At 41.1% G+C, this 20,632-nt stretch overlaps 1 protein-coding gene across 3 annotated transcripts in view; it reads right to left on the reverse strand.

Annotated features, from left to right (window-relative positions):
* Positions 1 to 19,180, reverse strand: part of nemp1 (nuclear envelope integral membrane protein 1) — a 48,168-nt gene extending 28,988 nt beyond the window's left edge. The window contains exons 1-3 of one of the 3 annotated variants that reach the window (XM_072249865.1): positions 19,030 to 19,180; positions 15,165 to 15,286; positions 7,469 to 7,685 (exon numbers count right to left, since the gene is read on the reverse strand). In XM_072249865.1, coding sequence (XP_072105966.1) covers positions 7,469 to 7,685; positions 15,165 to 15,286; positions 19,030 to 19,180 — 490 coding nt within the window. Of the gene's footprint in view, positions 1 to 7,468; positions 7,686 to 15,164; positions 15,287 to 17,349; positions 17,454 to 19,029 lie in introns of those variants that run through there. The other 2 variants (XM_072249867.1, XM_072249866.1) reach the window with 2 other exon arrangements.
* Positions 19,181 to 20,632: the final 1,452 nt, after the last annotated feature.

Here is a 20,632-nt window from a genome sequence, read left to right on the forward strand (position 1 = left end):
TGATAGATTAGAATGGGATTTTTTATTTAAAGTATTAGAAAAATATGGGTTAGGAACATCTTTTATAAATTGGATTAAAACTTTAAATTCTAACCCTAAAGCTAAAGTAGTGACAAATTCTCAAATTTCAACACCATTCCAGTTAAAAAGGTCAACTAGACAAGGTTGTCCATTATCACCTGCTTTATTTGTACTGGCGATAGAGCCATTAGCAGAACTAATCAGAATTGATCCAGATATTATGGGTTTTAGAGTTAATCAGGAGGAATATAAAATTAATCTTTTTGCCGATGATGTTTTGATCTATTTAACAAACCCACAACATTCGTTACATAAATTATCTTCTAGATTGGATGAATATGGGAAGGTATCAGGTTACAAAATAAATTGGGATAAAAGTGAAATTTTACCTCTTACTAAAGGAGACTATAGTCAATGTCGATTAGTAACCCAATTTAGACGGCCGGTAAATGGTATAAAGTATTTAGGTATAAGACTTGATAATGATGTAAAGAATTTATATAAATTTAATTATTTACCACTGTTGAAAAAAATTCAAGAAGATTTTGACAAATGGATGATACTACCAATAACATTAGTAGGTAGAGTCAATGTTGTAAAAATGAATATATTTCCTAGATTACAGTATTTGTTTCAAACATTACCAATACAATTGCCACAGAAATTTTTTCAAGAGTTAAATAAATGTGTGAGAAAATTTCTTTGGAAAGGTAAAATGTCAAGAATATCATTGGAAAAATTGACATGTAAATTTAGGTTAGGAGGGTTACAACTTCCAAACTTTAAAAACTATTATAAAGCAAATCAACTTAGATTTATTGCATCTTTCTTCGATGATCAAAAACCAGCATGGATTAAAATAGAACTAGATAAGATAGGAGAAAATAGACCTGAAGATTTTATATATAAATGGGAATCTAAATGGATACGGGAAAAGAAAGAATCTCCTATATTAACACAATTGATTGATTTATGGAATAAGATAAATGATGATAATGAAACACAGAAATCTCTTAGCAAGGAGACCTTTGTTTCAAAACAGACTTATTCCTTTTACAATGGACAATCAACTTTTATATAATTGGTACCAAAAAGGAATTAAATTTATAGGAGATTGTTTTGAACGAGGTATATTGATGTCATTTGAACAATTAAAGGATAAATATAAAATATCTAATAATACTTTCTTTTGTTACTTTCAATTAAGGGCTTACTTAAAAGGTAAGCTGGGTCAAACAATGTTTTTGCCAAAACCTAATGAAATTGAAATTTTAATTCAAAAAGGGAAAATTAAAAAATTTATTTCTTTTATGTATAATTTGATTCAAGAACAGACAATTAAACAAGGAACCCATAAGTCAAAGCAAAAATGGGAAACAGATTTGAATATTAATATTGATGAAACAAATTGGTCAAGACTCTGTCTTGACAGTATGACAAATACAATAAATGTTCGACTTAGATTAGTACAATATAATTTTTTACACCAATTATATATTACACCACAAAAAATAAATAGATTAAATTCAAATCTATCTGATAAATGCTTTCGGTGTAATCAAGAAATTGGTACTTTTTTACATTCTACTTGGTCTTGTTTTAAAATTCAACCCTTTTGGATAAATTTAAGAGTCTTATTGGAACAAATTACTGGAACTCAACTTCCACATAACCCTGTATTATTTCTATTAGGTGATATTGAAGGGATAAAACCGAAACTTAAATTGAACAAATATCAGAAAGAATTTATAAAAATTGCATTGGCAGTAGCTAAGAAGACTATAGCAGTTACTTGGAAATCTGATTCGTATTTAAGTATGGATCGTTGGAATAATGAAATGGCTAGTTCTATTCCACTCGAAAAAATTACTTATAATTTAAGAGATAAATATGTAACATTTTTGAATATTTGGCGCCCTTATTTACAAAAGATAGGATGGCATATTTAAGTGCTCCGATAAAGACCTTGGTCCCTTGGGGAAAGTAACGAATAATTATACCAAATTTATTTTGAATCCCATGCAGCATGTGGAAACCTTCCAACACCCAGGCGGTTCTTTTCTTTTTTCTCTTTCTTTCTTTTTAGGTAGGACTATATATATGGGGGGGGGGAGGGTAGATTTTATCTTTTCATGTATTCTTTTTGAAAACTCAATAAAAATTATATTAAAAAAAACAAGAAAGAGCTGCCACTGGGGGGCTGTAGTAACAGCACCAAGCCACCGGGTTACTTATATTTGTAGACAAAAAATATTTTCTCTTTCAAGTTTTGTATATATCCACGTTTCAAAGGCATTAAATACAGTACAGATTTTCAATGGTCTGTTAAAACAATAAAATTTATTTTTGATAGCATTTATTGTTCCATTTTCTGTTTTAAGCTTTATTCTTTTTATGACAAGAATTAATCACACAGAGTGAACAAGCAAGCCTCAGGGTTAGACACATTTATTGCAGGAGTTAGCAGGGCAATTTCTGTGGTCTGACACTGGTCAGGTTCCAAGGATACGGGATGATATAGTTTCAACCCATAATTAAGAAGTACCCAGCACTTTCCTTCCTTATCAAGGCCTAGAAAAAACTGCATCCATGGGATATTGAGATTAGTTGCAACAGTTTTAAAACAGTAAAAAAGCATTACCTAAATATGTCAAAAAGACCACTTGGGAAAAGGACAAGGGGATCTCTCATCTATGGGTGGTCCTGCTGTACAATTCAGTGGAAAAAGGGTGACAAGACAGAAGCTGCACTTGCACCCTAGAAGTGTGATACACACCCACAATGTTCACTACTTTTTAAAATGTCTTTGTGATTCATTTTATTTTCAGAGGTAATCTGGAACCTTTCACAGAACAGCACACAACAGGAACAGGCCCTTCAGCCCATATTTCTTCAGCGGTTTGATCGAGGCATGACTGCACAAGCGCGTGGACGTCAGCCAGTCAGAACAGCAAGAAGAATTTAAAAGGAACAGCTTTATAGAGCGGGAGACAGAGTAGAAGGAGGGTTTGGTTCAATGGGGCTTCGGCAATAACCGGCTGAGGCGAGGTAGGTTGCCTGTGTAGAATACAGTCAGGAAGTATGTGTGTGAGGCCGGTGTCCTGTGCTGGGAACACCGTTCTGTTCTGTACTCCCAGCCTCCCGGATGGCCACATCTGTGCCAGGTGTGTCGAGCTGCAGCTCCTTAGGGACCGCGTTAGGGAACTGGAGATGCAGCTCAATGACCTTCGTCTGGTCAGGGAAAGTGAGGAGGTGATAGAGAGGAGCTATAGGCAAGTAGTCACACCGGGGCATCGGGAGACAGATGAGTGGGTAACAGTCAGGAGAGGGAAGGGCAGGAGTCAGATACTAGAGAGCACCCCTGTGGCTGTACCCCTTGACAATAAGTACTCCTGTTTGAATACTATTGCGGGGGGGGAAAGGCCTACCTGGGGGAAGCAACAGTGGTCGCGCCTCTGGCAGAGTCTGGCCCTGTGGCTCAGAAGAGAAGGGAAAGGAAGAGGATGGCAGCAGTGATAGGGGATTCTATAGTTAGGGGGGCAGACAGATGATTCTGTGGACGCAGGAAAGAAACACAGATGGAAGATTGTCTCCCAGGTGCCAGGGTCCGGGATGTTTCTGATCGCGTACACGATATCCTGAAGTGGGAAGGAGAACAGCCAGAGATCGTGGTACATATTGGTATCAACGACATGGGTAGGAAAAGGGAGGAGGTCCTGAAAGCAGACTACAGGGAGTTAGGAAGGAAGTTGAGAAGCAGGACCACAAAGGTAGTCATCTCGGGATTACTGCCTGTGCCATGTGACAGTGAGTATAGAAATAGAATGAGGTGGAGGATAAATGCGTGGCTGAGGGATTGGAGCAGGGGGCAGGGATTCAGATTTCTGGATCATTGGGACCCCTTTTGGGGCAGGTGTGACCTGTACATAAAGGACGGGTTGCACTTGAATCCCAGGGGGACCAATATACTGGTGGGGAGAGTTTAAACTAGAATTGTTGGGGGAGGGGGGTTGGGAACCGAACTGAAGTGACGGAGGAAAGGGAGGTTGGCTCACAAATAAATAAAGTTTGTAGACAGTGTGAGACGGAGGATAGGCAGGTGATAGAGAAGGGACGTGCTCAGATTGATGGTTTGAGATGTGTCTATTTTAATGCAAGAAGCATCGTGAACAAGGCGGATGAGCTTAGAGCATGAATCAGTACTTGAAGCTATGATGTTGTGGCCATTACAGAGACTTGGATGGCTCAGGGGCAGGAATGGTTATTTCAAGTGCCAGGCTTCAGATGTTTCAGAAAAGACAGGGAGGGAGGCAAAAGAGGTGGGGGTAGATCAGAGATAGTGTCACAGCTGCAGAAAAGGAGGAGATCATGGAGGAATTGTCCACTGAGTCTCTGTGGGTGGAAGTTAGGAAGAGGAAGGGGTCAATAACTCTACTGGGTGTCTTTTTTTTATAGACCATCCAATAGTAACAGGAACATCAAGGAGCAGAAAGGGAGACAGATTCTGGAAGGGTGTAATAATAACAGGGCTGCCGAGGTGGGAGATTTTAATTCCCCAAACATCGATTGGCATCTCCCTAGAGTGAGGGGTTTAGATGGGGTGGAATTTCTTAGGTGTGCTCAGGAAGGTTTCTTGACACGATATGTAAATAAGCCTACAAGAGGAAAGGCGGTACTTGATCTGGTATTGGGAAATGAACGTGGTCAGGTGTCAGATCTCTCAGTGGGAGAGCATTTTGGAGATAGTGATCACACTTCTATCTCCTTTACAATAACACTGGAGAGGGATAGGAACAGACAAGTTAGGAAAGCGTTTAACTGGAGTAAGGGGAAATATGAGGCTATCAGGCAGGAACTTGGAAGCATAAATTGAGAACAGATGTTCTCAGGAAAATGTACAGAAAAGATGTGGCAAATGTTCAGGAGATATTTGCGTGGTGTTCTGCATAGGTCCATTTCAATGAGACAGGGAAAGGATGATAGGGTACAGGAACCGTGGTGCACAAAGACTGTTGTAAATCTGGTCAAGAAGGAAAGAAATGCTTACGAAAGGTTCAAAAAAACTAGGTAATGATAGAGATCTAGAAGATTATAAGGCGAGCAGGAAGGAGCTTAAGAATGAAATTAGGAGAGCCAGAAGGGGCCATGAGAAGGCCTTGGCGAACAGGATCAAGGAAACCCCCAAGGCATTCTACAAGTATGTGAAGAGCAAGAGGATAAGATGTGAGAGAATAGGACCAATCAAGTATGACAGTGGAAAAGTGTGTATGGAACCAGAGGAGATAGCAGAGGTACTTAATGAATACTTTGCTTCAGTATTCACTACGGAAAAGTTACTTGGCGATTGTAGGGATGACTTACAGCGGACTGAAAAGCTTAAGCATGTAGATATTAAGATAGAGGATGTGCTAGAGCTTTTGGAAAGCATCAAGTTGGATAAGTCACCGGGACCGGATGAGATGTACCCCAGGCTACTGTGGGAGCCGAGGGAGGAGATTGCTGAGCCTCTGGCGATGATCTTTGCATCATCAATGGGGATGGGAGAGGTTCCGGAGGATTGGAGGGTTGTGGATGTTGTTCCCTTATTCAAGAAAGGAAGTAGAGATAGCCCAGGAAATTATAGACCAGTGAGTCTTACTTCAGTGGTTGGTAAACTGATGGAGAAGATCCTGAGAGGCCGGATTTATGAACATTTGGAGACATAATATGATTAGGAATAGTCAGCATGGCTTTGTGAAAGGTAGGTCATGCCTTACGAGCCTGATTGAATTTTTTGAGGATGTGACTAAACACATTGATGAAGGTAGCGCAGTAGATGTTGCGTATATGGATTTCAGCGAGGCATTTGATATGGCATCCCATGCAAGGCTTATTGAGAAAGTAAGTAGGCATGGGATCCAAAAGGATATTGCTTTGTGGATCCAGAACTGGCTTGCCCACAGAAGGCAAAGAGTGGTTGTAGATGGTCATATTCTGCATGGAGGTCAGTGACCAGTGGTGTGCCTCAGGGATTTGTTCTGGGACCTCTACTCATAATGATTTTTATAAATGACCTGATAGGAAGTGGAAGGACGGGTTAGTAAATTTGCTGATGACACAAAGGTTGGGGGTGTCGTGGATAGTGTGGAGGGCTGTCAGAGGTTACAGCAGGACGTGATAGGATGCAAAACTGGGCTGTGAAGTGGCAGATGGAGTTCAACCCAGATATGTGTGAAGTGGTTCATTTTGATAGGTCAAATATGATGGCAGAATATAGTATTAATGGTAAGACTCTTGGCCATGTGGAGTATCAGAGGGATCTTGGGGTCCACTCAAAGCTGCTGCACAGGTTGACAGTGTTGTTAAGATGACGTATGGTGTGTTGACATTCATCAACAATGGGATTGAGTTCAAGAGCTGTGAGGTAATGTTACAGCTATATAAGACCTTGGTCAGACCCCACTTGGAGAACTGTGTTCAGTTCTGGTCACCTCACTACAGGAAGGATGTGGAAACCATAGAAAGGGTGCAGAGGAGATTTACAAGGACGTTGCTTGGATTGAGCAGCATGCCTTATGAAAACAGGTTGAGTGAACTCGGCCTTTTCTCCTTGGACCAACAGAGGATGAGAGGTGACCTGACAGAGGTGTATAGATGATGAGAGGCATTGATTGTGTGGATAGCCAGAGGCTTTTTCCCAGGGCTGAAATGACTAGCATGAGAGGGCACAGTTTTAAGGTGCTTGGAAGTAGGTACAGAGGAGATGTCGGGGTAAATTGTGTGTGTGTGTGTGTGTGTGTATGTATTTATTTTTTAAGACACAGAGAGTGGTGAGTGCATGGAATGGGCTGCCAGCAACACTGGTGGAGGCAGATACGATAGGGTATTTTAAGAGACTCCTGGATAGGTACATGGAGCTTAGAAAAAGAGGGCTATGGGTAACCCGAGGTAATTTCTAAGGTAAGGACATGTTCGGCACAGCTTTGTGGACCGAAGGGCCTGTATTGTGCTGTAGGTTTTCTATGTTTCTATATCTGTCCCAATCACAATGCCGATCTAAACTAAACCCACCTACCTGAAGGTGGCTTCAATCCTTCTATTACCTGCCTGTTTATGAAAGCAACAATTTTGCCCAATCACCAGAATCACATACTTCAGAGTAAATATTTCACTGCACACTAGGATAACACTTAAGTCTGAGCTATGAAAAAAAATTCAGAACAATTGAAAAGATGTGGGCTCTGTTTATAAAAAACTCTGCCTCCTTATAAGAGCCCGTGGCAAAGCACATAGTGAGGAAATATTCTGTACATTGGGGAAAATGTCTGAAAAATGACAAGCAAACTCAAGAAAAGTTCTATTTGAGACAAGGAGACAGCAACACGCAATAATGTGAATTCATCCCAACATCATCATCACTGGAAAACATACCACGAATTACAAGAAACCAAATTGATCAAAAACTCACGGCGTGTCAACAGGATTTCATAGTTCATAATACTGCTTGGTTCCACCTTAAAGCAAGTTTTGTTGCTGAACAAGTCAACATTGAGGTAGGTTTCATTTACTTTCTCCTTCAGCAATGATGTCGCCGACTCCATAATCCAACTCCACACCCCGGGATCTTCCAGCTCCATTTCGTCTACTTGTTTAATTTTAAACTTATCAGAACTGCTCACTCGGATCTGAGAAATGAAATTTATATATAAAAAAAGAAAATCAGTAGTGATAATATGGAAAACACATATCCAAACAAGATTATAAATTATCCCTGCAAGTAGAGTTTAAAAATCTGAGATTGAAAAGGTCATGAATATCAACCAGTCTCCTGAGCACAACTGCAATCTGCCTCAGCTAACACTGGCATAACTGCAATCTCGGTGCCTCTTTCAGCCTATTTTAGTACACACTGAACCTTCACCAATCCCAGCCCAACTCAACCATGCATGTTCACTACTTCCTCCCCACTGTTGCAGTTGAATAATTCATCTTGGTTCCTCTAAAGCACAACTCCCTAGTTTCAGAACTCAAAAACTGACTATTTTAAACAGACAAAAACAGGATAATGCTGCAAAGAATTAACAGGTGAAAATAGTATCCGAATGCTAGCTGTAGCCGGGGTACATAGCAACCTTACAAAGACAGCAAACAGAAAAGCATAAATTGGGACATTTACAGTACATGTACATTTGCAAGACTTTTTATGATATTAAGTTAATAAAGTTTACATAAGACTCTTCACCTGCTGATTACAAGGTGCTGAGTATTATCTATGAGCCAAGAACACAGTCCGTATAAATTGTGACCAGTGTTACAGAAAACATGCCTTTGGTGGATGGCCAAGAGTAGTAGTTGTAAAAAGCAGCAGGTCTGTTCTGAAGTTCTCACTTCCTGCCACCGTACATTGCTGTAACACCAATAGCACAGCAAAGGTCAGAAGATCCAAGTACACTGCCACACACTTAAATTATGATTTGTGTGTTGCTGGCTGCTGTTTAACAGGTGGCTGGAACATGTTTAAAGTAGCACTGTGGGAATATGTTGGGGATTTGAGTACTGATGGTTCATTTCAATTTCCAGGGCTTTAACAAGACCACAGCTGGAGTATTGTATACACTTCTGGTTTCCTCACGTAAAGAAATGATACCGAGAATGCAAAAAAATCACCAAATTGCCTTCAGATTGGCAGGTTTGCCAAGTAAGGAGAGATTGCACAGACCTGACCTGCATTGCTAATGGTTTAAAAGGATATCTTGTAAAAATTTGCAGTGTGGATAGCTCCCCCAGCTGAGGAATTTCAGGATGTATATTATATACATTCCTCTAACATTTAATGTACCTATTGAATCTAGAACCGGGATCACAATCTCAAAATAAGCAGACTGTCTAGGACTGAGATAAAAAAAAATCTCCATTTAGTGGGTGGCAAACTTCGGGAATTCCCTCATTTGGAGTGCTGTGGAGACTCAGTCACCGACTTCATTCACAACAGGGATCAATAGATTTCTAAGCAATAAGGAAATCATGGTATGAAGGTAGTGCAGGAAAATGAAGATACTCATTATCTTGACAAATGGCAAGACTAGGTCAAACGTCCCAAGTTTTGTGTAATATGTTGTAAAATGCAAAGCAACTTGGTAGCTTGTATGTACAGTGGTGCTAGAAAGTTTGAGAGCCCTGTAGAATTTTCTCTATTTCTGCATAAATATGAACTAAAATGGGATCAGATCTTCATGCAAGCCCCAAAACTAGATAGAGAGCCCAATTAAATAAATAACACAAAAACATTATACTTGTTCATTTATTTATTGAGAAAAATGATCCAATATTACATGTATTTGTTGGAAAAAAAGTCTGTGAACCTCTGGGGTAATGCCTTCTACAAAAGCTATTTGGAGTCAGGTGTTCCAATCAATGAGATGAGATTAGAGTTATGGGTTATAGAGGTGCCCTGTCCTATATAAAAAAAGACACACAAAGTCATGCTACTGACCGAGCCTGTTCTTCTCAAGAAAAACCTGTTTATCAGCACCATGCCTCGATCAAAACAACTTTCAGAGGACCTTAGAAGAATTGTAGAGATGCATGAAGCTGGAAAAGACTACAAAAGCATTTCTAAAGACCTGAGTGTTCATCAGTCCACAGTAAGAGAAAATGCCTACAAATGGAGGAAACGCAGTACTGTTGCTACTGTCCCTAGGGGTGGGCATCCTGCAAAGATCACACCAAAAGCATAACGTGCAATGCTGAAGGAGCTGAAAAAGAACCCAAGAGTAACAGCAAAAGACCTGCAGAAATCTCTAGGACTTGCTAAAGTCTCAGCTCATGTGTCCACTATCAGAAAAACACTGAACAACAATGTTGTTCATGGAAAGATACCATAGAGGAAACCATTGCTCTCCAAAAAAAACATTGCTGCTCATCCCAAATTTGCAAAAGACCACCTGGATGTTCTACAATGCTTCTGGGACAATGTTCTGTGGACAGGTGAGACAAAAGTTGAACTTTTTGGCAGAAATGTACATCGCTATGTTTGGAGGAAAAAGTGCACTGCACATCAACATCAAAACCCCATCCCAACTGTGAAGCATGGTGGAAGGAACATCATGGTTTGGGGCTGCTTTTCTGTCTCAGGGCCTGGACAGCTTGCAGTCATTGAGGAAACAATGAATTCAAACTTGTATTCAGACATTTTACAGCAGAATGTCAGGGTAGCAATCCATCACCTGAAGCTTAATGGAAGTTAGATAATGCAACAAGACAATGATCCGAAAGATAAGAGAAAAACAACAAAATGGTTTAAAGAGAACAAAATTCATGTTTGGGAATGCCCTGACCTTAATCCTATGGAAATGTTGTGGAAGGACCTGAAGCAAGCAGTTCATGCAAGAAAGCCCACCAACATCCCAGAGTTGAAGCAGTTTTGTAAGGAGGAATGGCCTAAAATTCCTTCAAGCCAATGTGCAGGACTGATCAACAGTTACTGGAAACATTTGGTTGAAGTTATTGCTGTACAAGGAGATCACACCAGTTACTGAAAGCAAAGGTTCACACTTATTTTCCAACAAATACATGTAGTATTGGATCATCTTCTCAGTAAATAAATGAACAAGTATAATGTTTTTGTGTTATTTATTTAATTGGGTTCTCTTTATCTAGTTTTAGGACTTACATGAAAATCTGATCACATTTTAGGTCATATGCAGAAATAAAGAAAATCCAACAAGGTTCACAAGCTCTCTAGCACCACTGTAGTTTTTAAAATACAAGCATGAATTTAAGGTTTTGCATATATAGTTTGCATGTTTTAAAAGTCATAGGACGTGGGTATTGTTGGAAGGATGGCATTTATTGCCACTAATTGGCATGGGCAAGGGGGTGTTGCCTCCTTGAACTGCTGCAATATGTTTGGTAAAGGAACTGTTGGTAAAAGGGAAGAAACTTCCTGAATCATTTACTATATATAAACTTAAATTAAATAAGTTGTGAGAAAAGAGAACAAAAAAAAAAAGAAAAACAAGTGAGGTAGTGTACATGGGTTCAATGTCCATTCAAAAATCTGATGGTAGAGGGGAAGAAGCTGTTCCTAAAATGCTAATTGTGTGTCTTCAGGCTCCTGTACGACCTCTTCAATGGTAGCAATGAGACGAGGGCATGTTCTGGGTGATGGAGGTTCTTAATGATGGATACTGCCTTTTTGAGGCATCGCCTTTTGAAGGCGTCCTCGATGTCGGGGGAGGCTAGTGTCCATAATGTAGCTGGCTGAGTTTACAACTTTCTGCAGCATTTTCCAATCCTGTGCAGTGGCCCCTCCATATATGGATAATGCAACCACTAGAATGCTCTCCACGGCACATCTGTAGAAATTTGTGAGTGTCTTTGGTGACATACGAAGTCTCCTCAAGCTCCTAATGAAACAGCCTCTGTCGTGCCTTCTTTGTGATTGCATCAATATGTTGGACCCAGGATAGATCTTCAGAGATGATGACAGCCAGGAACGAAACTGCTCACCCTTTCCACTGCCGATACCCCAATGAGGGCTACAGTGTGTTCCTCACTTCCCCTTATTGATATCCACAATCAATTTCTTGGTCTTACTGACATTGAGTGCAAGGTTGTTGTTGCAACGGCTGATCTATCTTGCTCCTGTATGCCTCCTCGTCTGCCAGCAATAGTTGTATCATTGGCAAATTTTTTAGATGGTATTTGAGCTGTGTCTACTCACACATTTGTGGGTGTAGAGAGAGTAGAGCAGTGGGCTAAGCACACATCCTTGAGGTGCACCAGTGTTTATTGTCAGCGAGATGTTATTTACGATCTGTTCTGACTGCTGTCTCCTGGTGAGTAAATCAAGGATCCAGTTGCAGAGGGTGGTATAGAGACCCACATTTTGGAGCTTGTTGATTAATACCGAGGGTATGATTGTGTGAATGCCGAGCTGTAATCAATAAACACCAGCCATCATCCAGGTGATCCAAGGCCGAGTAGAAAGCCACCGAAATTACATCTGCTGTCAACCTATTGTGGCAATAGGCAAATTGCAGCAGGTCCAGGTCCTTGCCTGGGCAGGAGTTTATTCTGGGCATGACCAACCTCTGAAAGCATTTCATCACAGCAGATGCCCCAGGAGTTTTAACCCAGCAATAATAAAGGAATAACCAATAAACTTTCAGGATACCAAGACTTGCAGACAGCCTTTCAGGCGATGGAATCCCATGCCCTTCTTGCCTTTGAACTTTAGGCAGTACAAACTGCAGACTAGTCAGGTGCTGTTGAAGAAGTTGTAGCAAGTTACTGTGGTACATCTTGCAGAGGGTACACATCAGAGCCATGATACATCAGCAGTGAAGAGCCTAAACATTTAGCATGGTGAATAGGGTGCCAATCAAGTAGACCATCAGGACTGTTTTATGCAGAATTGTACTTACACTAAGCACAGGATAATAGCAGTAGACCACCTGGCCCCTCAAACCTGCCCCATCATTTAATATGAACATGGCTCATCTACCCCAGGCCTCAATTCCTCTCCTATGCCAATTCCAAGCAGTTCTCAATTCAAAAATTTATCAACTTCCTCTTTGAATACCTCCGGTGATCTGATCTCCCCAACCCCTATGGTAGAGAATTCTACAGATTCACCACCCTCTGCAAGAAGAAATTCTGATACACCTCAGTTTTATGTGAATGCTTTCTTATATATGAGCCCTGTTCCCTCATAAAATCATTTGTTTCAATAAGGTCATACCTCATTCTTCCAAATTCCAATCAATACAAATCCAACCACTTTAGCTGCACATGATACAAATTCCTCATCCTGAAATACTAATACATACAGTTCTCTAGATATGGCCTCATAAACTCTCCGTACAATTGCAACAAATTTCTCTATTTTTAAACTCCAACTCCCATTCCAATAAAGGTCATTTGACTTCAAATACTTGCTCACTTTTTTTTTTTTTTGAGTTTCAATGACAACACCCAGATCCCTTTCTACTGCACTCATCTACAGTCTCTACATAGTTAGTCTTCCCTTTAACAAATGGGGAGTAACCCACCACACTCCCAATCTGTGCCTTGTATGTGGGGGAAAAAAATCACCTGCTACAGGATAGCCATCCAGCCTCTAACCCACCTTTAGTCACAATATTTATGGGGCTGTTCCAATTAATTTTTTTGCTATTCCTTTCTACAAAACTTTTCTGTCATGATTTGATCTGCTTATTTTATCATCTGCATTACATTTAAACATACCTCCTTCAGAGGGCAGCAGATACGAGATCATAAAGGTTACAAGTTTTAACTGGCTCCTGCTACCTCTCACCATCCTCAACTTTCCCATAAGCTTTTGTCACATTCCCCTTAAAAATTCTCTCAGGCAGGTCCAAATCACTGGCACTGTAATCCTCCATCACCATTTCCCAGATAGCAACATTCACAGAATCACAATAGTAACAGCTCAAAAGGAGTTCCTTCATGCTGTTGAGTCAGTACTGGTTCTATGCAAGAGTAATCCAGCTACTGTAGTCCTGAATCCTCTCAAATACTTATCCAGCTCCCTTGAATGATACAATTGAATATGTGTTCACTACTATGCCCAGCAGTGCATCTAGACCCTCAATGCTTGTTGTGTAATTTTCCCCTCATCACTTTTCGGCAGCATGTAGTGTGGCAGTTAGCACAATTGCTTCATAGTGCGAGCGATCACCGCTTGGGGGTTCGATTTCTGCCACGGTCTGTAAGGAGTATGCACATCCTCCCAGTGACCGCGTGGATTTCCTCCAGGTGCTTCAGTTTACTCATTTCAAAGACCAATCGGTTAGGGTTAGTAAGCTGTGGGCATGCTATGGTGCTGGAAGCATGGAGACACTTGTGGGCTGCCCCTAGCTATATCCTCAGAATGTGCTGATCGTTGATGCAAACGGTGCATTTCTCTGTATGTTTCGATGTATATGTGACAAATAAAGCTAATCATTTGGTGCTTTTGCCAGTCACCTTCATCGTATGTCCCTTGGTTCTCAACACTTCTGTCAATGGGAACAGAGTTCCTCTCTCTTCTCCACTTAATAACCTTCATAATGTTACATTTGTTACCATAAATCTGCCATTTAACCACCCATTCCACCAGTTTATCTATATTTCATGAATCATGGTGCCTCCTAGTTTTGTGTCATCTATGAATCACAAGGACACCTTCAAGAGGTGGTGCCTTAAGAAGGCAGCATCCATTACTAGGGCTCTCACCAGCCAGGACATGTCCTCTTCTCACTACCATCAGAGAAGAGGTACAGGAGCCTGAAGATGCACACTCAACAATTCAGGAACAGCTTCTTCCCCTCAGCCATCAAATTTCTGAACAGTCCATGAACGCTACCTCCTTACTCGTTTTTTCTTTGTGCTATTTATTTTGTATTTGATAGTAGTTTTATGTATTTGCACTGTACTGCTGCTGCAAAACAAAATTCACATCATACAAGACAATGATAATAAATCTTATTCTGCTAACTCCTGTTAGTCACTACTCTACTTAGAGATAGAACCAAGATTCCAGCACAATATTTTACCTTGGTGGACATGACACAAAAGTACTCATTTAGTATCTCAGCCATACCCTTTGTCACTATTCTTTCTGATGTTTGATCAGCCTCCTCTCCTCCTACAATCCTTTTCCTGATCACTTCAGAATATCTTGGATCCCCCTTTATGTTTGCTACCAGTCTTTTCTCGCGCTCTCTCAGTGCTCAGAATTAATTTTTACAAATTTAAAAAGCACAGCCTAGAACAAAGGCATATTTTTTGTGACTAAGGAAAGACAGGATGAACTATAAATAACCAAAGTAACTTCCCCAATTAAATCTCAGCTGTAAAGGATTAGGAGAATGATTGGGCAGCTTTAAGAGGCTGCTCAGGTACAGTGGAGACACATTCCTATAAGTGGAATAGGGAGAGCAACCAAGGTTCCCTGGGTGATAAAATTTAAGGAGTAGGATAAAGCAGAAAAAAAGGCATATAACAGACATGAGCTTGACAAGCTGAACTAGATTTGAATACACATTCTACAGAGAAGTGAAAAAGGAAACAAAAGACAAAAACAGGAATAGACTAGCGAATATATCAAAATGAAAGGCATATTAACTACAACTGAGTTGGCCTGGAAAGGATCCTACCTGAATCCGTGTCCAAGTCTCTCTCCATCCAGGTAACAAAGTATTCCGAAAGCAAAAGGTTTTCTCTTCTTTGAAGGAATAGTTTTTCCCTTCCTCAATATCGATAATTTTTTTGCTTTCTTCTGCAAATAAATGTTTCAAGAAATATGTAAATTACTATGTTACTCACCAAATAACCATCTTGACAACTGCTGGAAAAAAAAATCCTGCAGTTAGTTCCAGGTGGTCAGATGACTACACAAGATCATTGGAACAGCTATGGTGACCTACAAGCTGTTTTTACTAAGGCCTTTCAATAGGAACAGACAAGGCAGGAATAGCATCTGAAGCTTAAGTCACCAAGGGTGATGAAGTCTTCCAATAAACTGTAAAGATTACCTCCTAATATTTCAATACACAAGGTACCACTAGCAAGTATCCGAACTTAAAACCAATGCCAGCATGGATAGACACCAGAAAACAACAAAGGGATAAAAAGGAAAACACTGCTAATTCAACAAACCAGAAACCATGTTACTGCTCAGGTCAGTCAGGATTTGTACAGAGAAAAAGCATCTCAAGTCAATAAGGAGTTCATGCAGTTTAAATAACATGGTTCATGATGGGACAGCAAACTACACAACAAGAGGGGGGAAGAAATAGGAAATAGGGAGAGCAATGAACAAAAATAAGAATCAAGGACAACAGAGGCAAGAAATAGCAGTGACGCAGTAATGTTGGTCACACAGTCAAAAGGAGCAGTCGGCAGTGAAAAGTGTGTTGATCTTATTTCTGCTGAAATCTCTAATCACTAGAAACAAATGGGCAGCTTGGGGTGGAAAAAGATGTACTTTACCTAAACTTCTCACAATCATATGTACTTCTATCAGGTTACCCCTTTGCTCTTGGGAAAACAAGCCCAACCAATTCAATTTCTCCCTACAACTAAGTCCATCAATCCAGACAACATCCTGGTGAATCTCTTCTGCACTCTTTACAGCACAATCACATCCTTCCTATAGTACGGTGACCAAAAATGCACACAGTACTCTCTAAGTGCAGCCTAACCAGTTTTGTAAAGTTGCAACTTAACTTCCCAATTCTTCCATTTTATGCCCCGACATATGAAGATAAGCATGCCACAAAATGCATCACATCACACTTGTCAGGGCTAAACTCTACCTGCCAATGCTGCGCTCAATTTTTCAACTGATCTATTGTTGCTATACTCTTGAACAACCTATCCACAACAAACATGTGTCATCTGCATACTTAATGATCATACCACCTAACATCATATCCTAGTTATTACTATACATCACCATCACAAACAGCAAAGATAACAGCATTGATTCATGTTGGTCTTCTAGTCTTTAGTTAGTCTTCTAGTCGAAGAAATATCCTTCCACACTACCACCAAGCCAGTTTTGGATCCAATTAACAAGTTCATCTTGGATCCTATGTCAGTTATCCTACCATGCGGGACCTTTTCAAATGCCTTACTCAAGTACATAGGCATCAACTGCTCTGCCTTTATCAATCTTCTTAGCTACAGCACCTCTTCAAAAAAGAGAGTCAAATTAGTGAGGCAGGAGTTCCCCCACCCAAAACTTTTCTGACTATCCCTAATCAGCTTGATTTTACAAATTTACAAATCCTCATCCTCAGAGTTTTCTCCAATTTATTCTACTACTGACAGAAGACTTACCAGCCTGTAATTACCTGCTTTACACCTGCTGCATTTCTAAAATAAAAGAGCAATGCGAGCTCTCTCCCAGCCTTCTGGTACTTTATCTGTAGTTAATGACATTGAAAATATTTACATCAGGGCACTAGCAATCTTCTTTCCTGTTTCAAATAGTATTCTAGGATAGATCTTATTCAATCTTAGGGTTATCAACCCAATGTGTTTCCAAGACATCTAACACTTCTTCCATTCCTACATGGTCTAACAATCAACATCTCCCTCCCTTCTTGGTGAATACAGACAAGCATTTAGGAGCTCAACCACATGCCCTGTCTCTCTGCAGTCTACCACTTCAGTCCCTAAATGGACCCACTTTATCCCTCACTATGCCTTTGTTCCTAATATTCTTATAGAGTGCCTTAGGAGGTGACAGGTCCCGATGGAGTACCTGGAGGGTTCTAAAAACTGAATGTTCAAAGACATTTTCAATCTCTCATTGCTACAGTTGGAAGTTCCTACCTGCTTCAAAAGGGCAACAATCATACCAGTGCCCAAGAACAGGGTGAGCTGCCTTAACAACTGTCATCCAGTAGCACTCACATCTGCAGTGATGCTTTGAGAGGTTGGTTGCGGCTAGAATTTACTCGTCTCAGCAAGGACCTGGACCCACTGCAATTTGACTATCACCACATTAGGTTTCTGGAGGATGCAATCTCATTAGCTCTGTACGTGGCATTGGATCACCGGCACCAATGCCAGGATGCTGTTTATTGGCTACAGCTCAGTGTTTAACACAATCATTCCTACAGTTCTGATCGAAAAGCTCCAAAACCTGGGCCTCTGTACCTCCGTCTGCAATTGGATCCTTGACTTCCTAACCGGAAGACCACAATCTGTGCAGATTGGAAATAACATCTCCACCTCGCTGATAATCAACACTGGCACATCGCAGGAATGCATGCTTAGCCCACTGCTCTACTCTCTCTACACCCACGACTGTGTGGCTCGGCACAGCTCAAATGCCATCTATAAATTTGCTGATTGCACAACTATTGTTGGCAGAATTTCAGATGGTGACGAGGGGGCGTACAGAACCAAGATAAATCAGCTGATTGAGTGGTGTCACAGCAGCAACCTCGCACTCAACATCAGTAAGACCAAAGAACTGATTGTGGACTTCAGAAAGTGTACACAGACCAGTCCTCATAAAGGAATCAGAAGTGGAAAGAGTGCTTGGGTTGGCTGGTGGTGCAATGACATCGGCGCCGGACCCAGGAGCGGAGGTTGCCGGGTTCAAAACCAGTCGGGTCCGCTCTCGAATACACTTTCCATCCGTGCCGGGTTGAGTGTCGAGATCGCAACTCGACCTCATAAAATAAAAAGGGAAAAATACTGCAAAAATGTCTGTGTGAGGAGATTTGGTATGTCATCAAAGGCACTCACAAATTTCTACAGATGTACCATGGGCAGCATTCTAACTGGCTGCATCACCATCTGGTATGTGGGGGGGGGGGGGAAGGGGCACTGCACAACATCAAAATAAGCTGCAGAGACTTGTAAACTCAGTCAGCTCCATCATGGGCATTAGCCCCCATAGTATCCAGGACATCTTCAAGATTCGATGCCTCAAAAAGGCAGCATCCATCATTAAGGACGCCCATCACCCAGGACATGACCTGTTCTCATTGCTACCATCAGGTAGGAGGTACAGGGACCTGAAGGTACGCACTCAGCGATTCAGGAACTGCTTTTTCCCCTCTGCTATCCGATTTCTGAATGGACATTGAACCCATGTACACTACCTCTCTACTGCTTTTATTTTTAATTTTGCACTACTTAGTTAACTATTTAACGTATATTTACTATATTTCACGTTTTTTTTTGCTGATCTGTATTGCATTGTACTGCTGCCGCAAAGACAAATTTCACGACATCTTAAACAGTGGGTGGCTGTTGGTCTATCAAGTTATTACTTATGTCACATGTATTTTAATATCCATACTCTCAGCAAAAAAGGTGGGTGAGTGAGTACCAGGATAATATTTATTGTGGGCCAACGCCACCTCCCTCCACACAGCGGCCAGCCTAGCAGAGGAAGCTCATCGCCCTTGCTTTGTAGCTTGCATCTAGGCAAAGGAACCGATACAGAGACCCGAACACCGGCCACGTTATCACAACACAACTTCACCCTATCCATACCTGCCGAGCAAAACAGTGTAGCTAAAAGCAAAAATACCACCGAAACCAATAACACATATCGACTTTTCTTCAGTAAACCGCCAAAAAGATTCATCCCTCCCGCCATGGACGATGCAGGCCTCTCTGACGTAACACCGCAAACGAACTGCATCCCATCAACGCTCTCTCCGCTGATTGACAGGACTTTCCCACCAATCCCCACTTGCTTCTCAATGGCTAAATTTCCAACCAACGTAGAACAGAGGCGGGACTTCTTTTTGCTAACGTCGAGTCGATGACAGAAACAGCTGGAAGCGGTGTTAAAAGAGCAAAAAAGAAACGTTATGTAGTTGATTTTTTAAAAATTAATTTCTGGCTTGAAGACATTAATACTTTGGCAGACCAGTGCAGAAAGTTGCCCAATGTTACACAAGTACATACAAGGCCCCTCAAGCGCGCCCTACTATTCAACATGATATGGACGATCTGCCCCAGGCTTTTCCTCTTCTGTCCCAATTCCCTTCTTTTCCATATCTACCCTGTTAAGCTCCTTTGTATTTTATAGGTTCAAGAAGACCACCTCTCAATCTTCTAAACTCCAAATAAATTAGATTGAACTTAGAGTCATAGATAAGTACAGCACGGAAACAGGCTCTTCAGCCCGTCGAGTCCATGTCGAAACCACCTAAACTGCCTACTCCCATCGACATGCACCGGGACTACAGCCTTAACATCCATGTACCCAGCCAAACTTCTCTTAAACGTTGAAATCGAACTTGCATGTACCACTTGTGCTGGAAGCTCGTTCTACACACTCCCAACCCTCTAAGTGAAGAAGTTTTCCCTCATGTTCCCCTTAAACTTTTCACCATTCACCCGTAGCCCATAACCTCTGGTTGTAGTCCAGTGGAAAAAGCCTGCCTGCATTCACCCTTACCCTATCTATACCCATCATAATTTTGTATACCTCTATCTAATCTCTCAATCTTCTATGTTCTAAGGAGTACAGCTCTAACTCCTTATAACTCAGGTCCTTTAGACCTGGCAGCATCCTTGTAAATGTTCTCTGTACTCTTTCCCCCTTGTTTACATCTTGCCTATAGGTAGGAAACCAAAACTGCACACAGTACTGCCTCACCAATGTTTTATACAACTTCAACATAACATCCCAACTTCTGTACTTAATACATGGATTTATGAAGGCCAACGTGCCAAAAGCTTTCTTTACAACCCTTTACGCCACTTTTAATGAATTACAGACCTGTATTCCCAGATCCCTTTGTTCTACTGCACTTCTCAGTGCCCAACTGTTCACTATGTGGTTGGTCCTACCAAAGTGCAATACCTCACATTTGTCTGCATTAAATTCTATCTGCCATTTTTCAGATCATTTTTCCATCTGGTCCAGATCCTGCCGCAAGCCATGATAGCCTTCTTTGGTGTCCATTACACCCCCCTAGTCTTGGTGTTATCCGCTAATTTGCTGATCCAATTAACTACATTATCATCATCCACATCGTTGATATTGATGACAAATGACAAAGGACCCTGCGGCACACCACTAGTCACAGGCCTCCAGTCAGAGGTAACCCTGTACTACTTCTCTCTGGCTCCTCCCACAACA

Source organism: Mobula birostris, chromosome X (assembly GCF_030028105.1).
Source record: "Mobula birostris isolate sMobBir1 chromosome X, sMobBir1.hap1, whole genome shotgun sequence".
Lineage (NCBI taxonomy): Eukaryota > Metazoa > Chordata > Chondrichthyes > Myliobatiformes > Myliobatidae > Mobula > Mobula birostris.